The sequence below is a fragment of the Acinonyx jubatus genome, chromosome C2, assembly GCF_027475565.1.
Source record: "Acinonyx jubatus isolate Ajub_Pintada_27869175 chromosome C2, VMU_Ajub_asm_v1.0, whole genome shotgun sequence".
Taxonomy (NCBI): domain Eukaryota; kingdom Metazoa; phylum Chordata; class Mammalia; order Carnivora; family Felidae; genus Acinonyx; species Acinonyx jubatus.
In genome coordinates this window covers 112,669,346-112,680,945 of record NC_069384.1, presented here as the reverse complement: position 1 = coordinate 112,680,945, position 11,600 = coordinate 112,669,346, and the positions used below count along the sequence as shown (strand labels likewise).

At 37.1% G+C, this 11,600-nt stretch overlaps 1 protein-coding gene across 1 annotated transcript in view; it reads right to left on the bottom strand.

Annotated features, from left to right (window-relative positions):
• ANKUB1 (ankyrin repeat and ubiquitin domain containing 1) overlaps positions 1-9,012 on the bottom strand; it is a 30,188-nt gene extending 21,176 nt beyond the window's left edge. Inside the window, exons 1-2 of the mRNA XM_015072518.3 lie at positions 8,151-9,012; positions 6,170-6,313 (exon numbers count right to left, since the gene is read on the bottom strand). Coding sequence (XP_014928004.3) covers positions 6,170-6,313; positions 8,151-8,240 — 234 coding nt within the window. The 5' untranslated portion in view covers positions 8,241-9,012. The remainder of the gene's footprint in view (positions 1-6,169; positions 6,314-8,150) is intronic.
• Between the last annotated feature and the right edge of the window lie 2,588 nt (positions 9,013-11,600).

The following is an 11,600-nucleotide window of genomic DNA, read 5'->3' as shown; positions in this document are numbered from 1 at the left end:
TATCTGGAATACAGTTCTCTTTGTAATATTTTAACTCTATTTATCTATCATTTTATAAACCTTATTTTTGTGAAAAAGCTCATTTTAAGTTCTAATGAGGCAGACCAATATTGGAGACACTTCTTCATGTTGATTATTTGGAGGGGGAGCAGGTAGGTGCTGATTAATAGCAACTTGCCAACTCATTCTATCTACATAAGAAAAGCCATCTCTCTAGCTCTATGATGCCACTCTTCAAATTTTCTAAAGGGAACACTGGTAGTTATACTCAAGGAAGTCAGATGTTATTAAATAAACAATACTACCGCAAATAATTGTTGAACATACATAAAATTAGATTTTTCCCTTTACAAATAAACCAAGACACCATGGTAGGTAGGAGGTACAGACAAAATGTCTTATTTTTCAATAAAAACAAATACATAGATCTACTTCATGGCAATAATTCCACTTTTGTCTTAAGAAACCAAGTGCAAACTCACTGTAAAAACATGTGCATTAACAATAAAATAGGAGAAGTTAAAGAGAAACAGATGGAAAGAAAACAAAAGTTAATGCAAGTTTTGAACACTGCTATACATTTTCTACAAGTTCTGCTTTTTTAGATTTTGCTCTTCTGGAGTTGCAGCACTAAAAAAGCAGAAACTTGCCCCAATGATTCCTGAGTAGATGAAAAGAGGAAATAAATAATGTTTGCTTTTCATAAGAGACTCTTAAAAACTGAGAACAAACTGAGGGTTGATGGGGGGTGGGAGGGAGGGGAGGGTGGGTGATGGGTATTGAGGAGGGCACCTTTTGGGATGAGCACTGGGTGTTTTATGGAAACCAATTTGACAATAAACTTCATATATTGAAAAAATAAATAAATAAAATAAAACCTCCTAACCAACCACACACACAAAAAAATAATGTTTGCTTTTGTTGAACTGAATGAATTCAAGTTGAGATGTCTTCATAAACATCTTAACCTCGTAAACTTCTTTTGTATGAAAATCATCCTGAAGACGTTATACTTGAATTCTAGGACACTGAATTCAAATACCTTTCTTCACCAAATTCTTTACATACTATTCTTTATGGCTTATCTTTAAAAAAATAGACATTTTTTTAGAACAATGTTTTGTTTGTAAATTATACTTTTTTTAAGTTAAATTTTTTTAAATTTAAGTGATCTCTACACCCCACATGGGGCTTGAACTCATGACCCCAAGATCAAGAGTCACTTGCTCCTCCAACTGAGCCAGCCAGCCACCTCTCATTTGTAAATTCTACATTTTTAAGAAGCATATTTATACATTTTTTGTGTGTGTCAAGTATATTTAAAATCTAAAGTCACATATTATGTGTCTCCTGGATTTTGGTGTTTATATGTTGAGTGCCTTTCAAAAGCTAAAGGTATAGTAACTTGAATCAATTTTAGGACTTGTAATATATTTTAAGCTTCTCCAACTTGTCTAATAGACATTTACTCAATACTACCACAATTAATCTGATCTCTTACCGTAAAATAACATTCCAAGGATGCGCGAAAGGAATAACTAAGCTTTAACGCCATCCCTTGGTTGGTAGAAATATGGTGAGAGAAGGAGGCAGGGAACCCAGAAGGAGTGTCAGGGAGGCTGAGCCCACCTCACATGGTAGAAGGTGTGACCTGTGAAAGATTTGCTTGTTAGCCCCCTTTGCAGTAGGTCCTGGACACGTGACCAGGATGCTCCTACTCAGGCCTACCCATCCAGCCCTACTTTGAATTAGAGGCCAGTAAGGCAGAGCAGGAACAGATACAGGGAATCCTCTGTGGCAGTGGCAGATCTGAGGCATTGCTGGTGTTTCCAGGACCTGCTTCAAGGGCTTAGAGGTAGCCGAAGTGGTAGCTTTCCTGGACTAGTCCTAGGGCCTGATTAAGACATTGTTTTTGGCTCCATAATCTCTGAGCCTGATTCTTCAGTCTTCCTGTCAAGACTGTGAACTACCCAGTAGTCTTTCAATATGTTTATTTTCTGCTTCAATTGTCCAGGGTTTGTTTCTGCTGCTTGCAGCTAAGAACACTGATGCTAGATAAGAAAATATAGGGCAAGGATGCAGGAGCACCTTGCCGTGAGGGTAGAGAGGGAGAGAGATGTCACAGTAAGGGAGGGAATCCAAACCCTGAAATGCATCTCAATACCTTGCTATAACATTTCTGATAACAATCATATACCTTCTTGTTAATTTTCACACTCTACCTCTCAAGGCCTTTGTCAACTTATTTATTCAACACCTATTTACAGAGAGCCTCATATGCCAGGTGCTATTCAAGGCAGTGGGTGCCAACAAAACTCAAGCAATAGTTTCCACAATAACACTGGTTGGAGTGAAGGGGGCAAGTACGATAGCATTTCTGCATGTCTGACAACCTAGGCCTTTCCACTGCATCATGCCACGGTTTACCGGATGAATGGGCAGCAATGAATGGGCAGGACTGACTCCTGTGTTAATAGAACTTGGATATATGTGCTATAGAAGATAACATCTATGGTTTCTGTAGTTTTTTCCCAAAGAAGAAAAAACGAATACAATGTTCCTTCCCCACTATTCTCATATCACCTCCTCATTCACTTTTCCAAATGGGTCTACATTACCATTAAAGGAGAAGGTGTAATACACAAGGAAGCTGGGAAATATATTGACTATTTAAAAAATGTACTTAAGAGCAGATCACCTCTTAATTTATCAGAAGTCTTTTCCTCTTTTCACACAAGCAAGCCTTGTAATTCACACAAAAATATAAGCACGATAAAGAAACCAAGTATTTTGGATTTGTTTCATAATATCCACTAGTAGTTTTTTAAAAAAGAAAGTTGTTTACTTGGCAAGTTTTTAAACTTTGCAAAAGCATTTGTTTCTCATCTTGGTATGTCTAAGTTGTACCAAAATAAATGAAGAGCCTCTAGCTTTTCGAGATTCTCAGAAGGTAAAACTAATTGCGTGAAGTACCATAGTTAAATAGGAAAGGTACTACTTAAATTTGTATACATCTAACTATGCAATAAAGCAACAACATGACTTAGAATGCAGCCTTGTGTTAGTTACTTAAGATAGATTAAACAGCACAGAACTGGTCTGACTGCATTCTCTGAGGCATGGGATATTTTCATCATGTATTTTTGTTGTTGTAAACCCATTTGGACTGTTATTATTCATACACAGTAAATGGTGTGGACTTTTGAAATAGGCCTGTTTTATCATCTGATCTAAACAGGAACTAAGGCAGGATAAAAGCCAATATTTATGGCTTTTGCAGGTAAATCTCTTCTTTCAGATTCAAGATACTGTTTTTCTCCTAAAACCAGTGATACGAACTTCTCTAAATGTGATTCTACTGGAGAAAGTGAAGATTAAGATCAGTAAGATTTCCATTGAACTTGAGAGTTTTTAATTAAACCCTATGTGCTGGCCAGTCCTGTGATGCATAATTAGCTTCTGCCTCTTTTGGGTAAACCCATTTTACCTCTCTACTCTTTTTTTTTTTTTTTTTTTTTCCGTTAGGAGTTTAAACTCCAGAGAAAGGTTTGAATTCAGTGAGAAGACAGCTTGCATCACTGTGATAGATGATACTTTATTGCCAGAATTTATAAAATATTTTTGTAAGTAAAACTATGAAATGGATTGCATCGAGGGAGGGAAACTGAGGGGCCAAAGGTAGGAGGAAGACTTTTTACTGTATATATACTTTTTGCATCTTTTATCTATGTGAGTGTACTACCTGGTCAAAAATACATAAAAGGAAGAATTTTTTAAATAAGGAAAATAAAGCCAGTGCTGAGTTCAATAATAGTATTTTATTCATACTCTTAACACACATTATCTACGTCCCTAAACAGCTGTGGCTCAATCCATCTCTTCCAGCCAGCTCAAATATTAGTAATAAACTTATACCACTATCTCCAGGTAAACAAACAATATATCTCAAACATCATTCTTGGCACTGGAAAATTCCAGGACATTTTAAAGAGTTTATCCTGGGGGCGCCTGGGTGGCTCAGTCAGTTAAGCGTCCGACTTCAGCTCAGGTCACGATCTCGCGGTCCGTGAGTTCAAGCCCCGTGTCAGGCTCTGGGCTGGGCTCAGAGCCTGGAGCCTGCTTCCAATTCTGTGTCTCCCTCTCTCTCTGCCCCTCCCCCGTTCATGCTCTGTCTCTCTCTCTCTGTCCCAAAAATAAATAAACGTTAAAAAAAAATTTTTTTTAAATAAAAAAAAAAAAGTTTATCCTGTACATTACCAAAAACATAGTATATGAGTATATTTAAAGACATGAGGAAAAGACATTTAAGAAATGAGATTGGGGAAAAAAAAGAAATGAGATGGAATTTAGTCTACCCAAAAGAGTATTATACTATAATTATTTTAGTGCAGAGGGAGAAAAGAAGTCAGAGTTATTTTTATTTATCTTTTTGGTAATTAAACAGTTTTCAATAATATAACAATAGCACATGAATAAATGCTCATAAAACATTAAAGACACATATACAAATATGTTATTTTTATTTACATAAATGAGATCATACAATGCTTATTTTTCTGTGACCTGTTTTTACTACTTAGTAGTAAATATTTTATTTTTTATTTTTATTTTTATTTTTTTTAAGTTTTTAATGTTAATTTATTTTTGAGAAAGAGAGAGAGACAGAGTGCAAGCAGGGGAGGAGCAGAGAGAGAGGAGACACAGAATCTGAAGCAGGCTCCGGGCCTTGAGCTGTCAGCACAGAGCCTGACATGGAACAGTGAGATCATGACCTGAGCCGAAGTTGGACACATAACCAACTGAGCCACCCAGGTGCCCCAGTAGTAAATATTCTAGAGTATTTTTTTTAAACATAGACTCTCCACTTAATCAATAAAACATATTAAAAAACAAAAAGAATTAGCTTTGGCTATCATAAACATTTTTTAAGTGCTAAATATGAGAAAATTAGTGCCCCATTTAGCAGAGAATGTGTACTTATTTGCTTAGTTTCTTGAGGATCATGTTTTCATTTGGGGTAAAGAACTATTATTGAATCATATTTCTTCCCTAGAGATCAGCTCTTAAACTCTTTAGGCCACCTGTCTCTAAGAAATTGTCAGAAGTTAAGGATCCTCCACCCAGAAAATCTCCAGGCACATAATTTTGCTTATTTTGCAATTTTAGGGTTTTGTAAAGTGCTTAAGGACCCCCAATTAAGCACCACTAATTAAGGGCACTATAAATGGAAAAGGCTGTCTCTGGGGTATGTACACATAATTAACGAAGGGCTACTCTCACTGGATTTGGATGTAGAAACTGCCCCTTCATTTAAAAAAATTTTTTTTAATTTTTAATGTTTATTTCTGAGAGAGAGAGACAGACAGACAGTGCAAGTGGAGGAGAGGCAGAGAGAGAGAGGGAGACACAGAATCTGAAGCAGGTGCCAGGCTCTGAGCTGTCAGCACAGAGCCTGATGTGGGGCTCGAACCCACGAACTGTGAGATCATGAACTGAGCTGAAGTTGGACACTTGACTGAGCCACCCAGGTGCCCATCCCCCCCCCTTCATTCTTACAGTTACTGAGAATTTCTTCCTTTCCTCACTCCACTGCCCCTAATCCATTGTGGACCCATGGAAGTGATTGAATTTTCCTTCCACATCAATATTCCAGATCTACGCCTTGGCCTTATTCTGATATTTGTAAGTGGGTTGTTCTGGGATGACTGTTTGGAGCAGCAGCAAAGGGGATAGAGGAGGGAAGGGAGAGAAGGAGTAAACAAGGGGAACTCTATCCAGACTCCACACCTTATTTCCCCTTACAGCAGAAATAAGACCAGTTAGACAAATGAAAGACAGGAGAAGGCAAGAAAAGTTCTTCCTAAGTTATGAAATTACTTTTGTTGAATTATCCACACTTTACTCAAAATGAAGTAGGTATCTTGGAGAAATGCTATTCTGGGGGCACCTGGGTGGCTCAGTTGGTTAAGCTTCTGACTGTAGCTCAGGTCATGATCTCGCGGTCCGTGAGTTCGAGTCCCACCTCGGGTTCTGTGCAAACAGCTCAGAACCTGGAGCCTGCTTCAGATTCTGTGTCTCCCTCTCTCTCTGCCCCTTCCCCACTGATGCTCTGTTTCTATCTCTCAAAAATAAGAAAACGTTAAAAAAAATGTTATTCTGATCACCATACCTTAACAAAGCATTTGAGAGTTGAACAAAAAGATATTCCAACATCCGCAAGACTCCAGCTGTCCTTTAGGGCTGCTCCAGCATACATCAGCTCCAGATACCGCCTGCCTTGTTCATCTTCAGAGAGAGGAATGTGGAAATAATCCTTAAAAATCAATAGCACATTATCAAAGCAGTGTATCTCCACGTTACTAGACCCGCAATATAATCGCTTTTCTTTTACATTTTTTTCCCCCACTGAGAATTATGAAATTATTTTGGACAGAGGAAAAGGTATTAGACAGGAGCTCTTAACTTGGAGTCTAGAGACCTCCACAAAAGTTTACGGATAGAATTTAGTTGGGAATAACTATATTTTGTTTTTACTAACTCTAAATTAAACTGAGATTATATATATAGGCAACAAACTACTGTGTATATAGGCAACAAACTAAAGAAACAGTGGTTGGCTATATCTGTGACTTTGTCACCAGTAGAAGTCATAGCTATTTTCATATCACGCTATAGTTGTTGCAGAAATCTCAAAATATTATACTGATCACTACTTTGAAATTACAAGTTATTGGATGCATTGCTAAAATTTGTCAATATGTTAAGTCCACCATATCACAAATTTGGTTTTTAAAAAAATATTTATTTATTTATTTATTTATTTATTTATTTATTTATTTATTTATTTTAGAGAGAGAGCGTGCATGCATGTGAACAGGGAAGGGACAGAGGGAGAGAGAGAGAATCTTAAGCAGACTGCATGCTCAGCATGAAGCCCGACATAGGGCTCGATCCCACAACCCCAAGATCATGACTTGAGCTGAAATCAAGAGTTGGACACTGAACCAACTGAGCCACCCAGGCACCCCACAAATTTGTTTTGTAATGTTTGAAAACCATATTTCAATATAGCTTGTTTCCTTTTCTTTGTATGTATTTTATTGTATGCATTTAAAGACATTCTGAGGGGGGCGCCTGGGTGGCTCAGTTGGCTGAGTGTCCTACTTCAGCTCAGGTCATGATCTCACAGTCCCTGAGTTCGAGCCCCGCATCAGGCTCTGTGCTGACAGCTCAGAGCCTGTAGCCTGCTTCGGATTCTGCGTCTCCCTTTCTCTATGCCCCTCCCCCGTTCATGCTCTGCCTCTCTCTGTCTCAAAAATAAACATCAAAAAATTAAAAAAAAAAATAAAGACATTCTGAGGAATACATAGGCTTCCTCAGACTGCCAAAGGATTCATGACATAGAAAGATTAAGACCCTCTGTGTTAGAAGATCTAAATTTCAGTAATCATAGTAATCTATTAAATATCATGTGCCTGCGATTCAATAAATGCTCCTCAGCAAATAGAAATGATCATCTCGAAGTTAACTACTATCTGATGGTCAGGACCTAAACATTTGTCTTAAGTTCCCATTTTAGAGGGGATATTTCTAAAAATTTATAAGAGATACTGAATCCAAATTATTTCTTATCCTGGTTCTGTAATCATAAGTAAGATGGTCAGCCTCTCTGAGCTTCAGTTTCCCTGGTTGCAAAATGAGGCTATAGCTCAGAAGTTGTCTATAGTCCTCTCCACCTCAAAAATCTTTTAGATCTTTCTAGTTACTTGTTCACCAAATGGGCCATCTATCTGACAATTGGCATGCTCTACTTATATAGTTTAGAGTTAATGCCCTGTTTTTGTCCTTTTATGAAGAATTGCAATAATACTACCTGGCCAGTGCACAACCCACACATTTCATAAAGAGAAGTCAAACTTTTTTTTTTTTTCCTGAGAATTACTGACTCAGTTTGCTTCCTGTCTAACAACTCCATGGTTACTATATCCTTATCAAACTGTTATGTAAGCAAATAATGATATTTTCAAACAGTTTTAGTTCCCTGTTTGCTGGAAATGTACCTAATAGTATCTCTGCCCCACGTACAGTTTAAATTTATTGCATAGTTAAAATTAGTATACATCTTAGTGGCTTAGGGACAAAGCACATACCTTTATCATCAGCTTGACAGCCTCCACAGTTTCATCTGCTGAAACATCAAATGGTTCAAAAGATCCCTCAAAGGCTATGAAAATCCTCATTCTCTCAACAAACAAACAACCCTGCAACTTTTTTCAAAGAATTGGATAGCTGGAAAAATTCCAATTCACAATTAAGGACAAAAACGATGGCCAGAGGCAGTGTTACTATCTAGCTTGAAAGCTGAGTGGAGAGAATGTGAAGAGACAAGTCCTGCTGTATCAGTATTGGGTAACACAGACAACAGCTGCATTGGAGGAAATGTCTCTCTATCAATGGCAGTCAACAGCCACCTTGTTCCAATATTACAGAGGCCAACGAACTTGACAATGGTTGGGGCAAGTGTGAACAAGATCAAACATGTAATACAGAAATGCCACACATAAATTACACTTTTGTGATGTGACCATCATTCACTGACTCTTGAATTTTTACTCAAGTGCAGCTGATTGAAAGACCCTTCAAAATAGATACGTGATTGGGATGTACTGGCAAGCAGTGAAGCATGTTTAAACAGAGTTGATTTTATTGAATGTGATAATCCTGAAAGTTCTCTGTAAATAACTCTGAGCTGATGCATTCTGGTTTCCTTAACAACTTTGTGTACTTGTTCCCTGGCAGTATTTCTAATCCCGCCATGGGGTACAGAACAATGCCCACTTGCACCAGGGAGATGAATGCAGAGGCAAATGACTGTGGTTTTCCCTTTGCATCTCTGTGTAATGGAATCTTTCCAATAGCAACACGATATAGTTGTATGTCTTTTAGTCCTTGCCTTCATGTTATTTAGAACAATTTACCATTGTTATTTTCTTCAACTTCCCTTAGCATTGGTGGAAAATATTTCAAACTCTATTCAATAAATGAGAAAAGATATTAAGCACCATTTCTCAAGTTTATAGAGTAAGCCTTGTACTGGAACTTAATTCTAAGGCTCTCCCAGTATGATAAACTTGGTTTACTGCTGTTATGTCTGATTATTTGTGTATATAAATCTTGTCTTCTTCCTCCATTTCCTCCTCATCCACAGCAGAATCCTCATCTTGCATTGCTTTGTATTCTTAACAGCATTTAGCACAATGTGAGTCACATGATAGATGCTCCATAAATATTAACCTGTTAGTTGATTCCATTGTGATTTCCAACCTGAATTCCAACCATAAGAAATTTGAGAAAATGGAAAACATAAAAAGGGCAAAGGATTTAATTGCAAAACTAACTCTTTTTGCCTCATATTTTTCAAGTGTTGCAACATCATGATATTTTCTTATGTTGTCAACATTTTGATAAGAAGTTTATTAGCATAGGCTGTAGTTCATGCTGTTTCAGTGTCTCCCCCCAAGCTGCTGTGTCTGTTGACTGGCGAAGGCTCATAGCTACACCCCCCTCTCTAAAGAATTGCCCTAAGTTGATGGGAGCTGTCTTGCCAAACAACTAGGCACCCCGCCTTAATAACAGATGGCTAAGGGACTACAAAATGCCTGCCTTCTCATCTTAGGGAGTGAAAACTCTGCAAAAGATTCTTGTAGATCAGACTATGGCTGGACTTTACCTGAGACTACATTCTTTCTCACTTTTTCTTCTTCCCAACTCTGCTGAATTCTCTCCCTTGCTAGTTTTTCTTGTGCACTCCCTCAGTAATTGATATGCATCCCAATCCCTGTCTCAGGCTCTGCTTCCAGAGAAACCAACCTAAGACATAGGATCTTAAAGAAGCATATGTACTTTAAGAAATCACAACCAAGTGCTTTGTAGCTTCCTGAAATACATGTGTATTTTTGTATGTTATAGTAGTCTTGCCTTTGGAGTAAATGCCCCGCTCAAAATTACGTCATTAAGTACTTACTCCTTACCTCTGTCGCCAGCAGTGATGTTTGTAATGTGACCCTTTTCTCATCATCAGTTATTTGGACCAGAATGGAACTGTCAGAATCCTTTCTTTTTGGCTGAAGGAAAATAAGAACTTGTGGTTTGATCTGTAACATGCAACTTAGTCACTGTGGGTAAATCATCTTCTTCCTCCAATGTGACTGAGTGGCAGAGAAATCTAAGAAGAAAGAATGAAACAGACATATGAAGACGAACACAGGACATAGAGAGCACTCCCATGGTTTCTGCTGCCCTTGAATTGTGAGACACTCTGTATTTATATAATACATTCCACCTATTTTGCTTAAGCATGCTCTAATTGGTTTCTGTCACTTAAAATTATGTGAGTTCTTCTTCTTCTTTTTTTTTACTGTTTATTTATTTTTGAGAGAGAGATAGCATGAGTAGGGGAGGGGCACAGACACACAGACACACAGACACACACACACACACATACACACAGAATCCAAAGCAGGCTCCAGACTCTGAGTTGTCAGCACAGAGTCTGATGTGGGGCTCGAACTCATGGACCATGAGATCATGACCTGAGCTGAAGTCAGATACTCAACCAGCTGAGCCACCCAGGTGCCCCCAAATTAAAAGAGTTTGAATTTATAGTCATCCTTTAAGATTCAGTTTCATTTGGAACAAGGTAAGAATATTCACGATCACCACAATTGTTGTTTAGTGTTATTACCAAAACATTAGCCAAAATGTTTCAGTAAGAGAAATAATAATTGGAAAAAAGTAAAATTATCCCTATCATAGAAGGCATTTCTAAGACATTTTTTTTGTAAACCAAAAAAATCATGACAATCAATTTTTGACACTATGACAAATAATGAGATAATTCAGCTAGGTGGCTGCGTTTGAAATTAATATATAAAAATTAGTAGCTCTCAAGAAACAAATGACAGATATAAAAGACATAATGGAAGAAAATACTCCATTTATAAAAGAAAAAATATCTTAGGAGTAAACTGAGCAAGAAACACATAAGAGATATATAACATAAATGTAAAAACATAATCAACAAACATAAAAGACTTAAACAAGTAAACCAACATACCATTACGTTGGAAGGAAGGTTAAAAACCATTAAAGTCATCAATTCTTCCTAAATTAATTTATAAACCAATATTATCCCAACAAAAATACCAACAGGATTTTTCCAGCTTTATTGATCTATAATTGATATATGATATTGTGTAAGTTTAAGATATACAATGTGATGATTTGATATATGTATATATTGTAAAGTGGTTACCATAGCAGTGTTAATTAATACATCTGTCACCTCACACAATTACCATTTTGTGTGTGTGTGAGTGGTAAGAACATTTAATATCTACTTTTAGCAATTTTCAAGTATACAGTACAGTATTGTGAACGAACAGGATTTTTTCTGAACTGTGCAAGATGGTTTTAAAATTAATATAGAAAAATAAGCTGTCAGTATAGCTAGAAGAACTCTGGAAAGGAAGAGTAATTAAAGACACTCACCTACCAGATTTAAAACATATTACAAGGTATAATAATTAAAACAGTGTAGC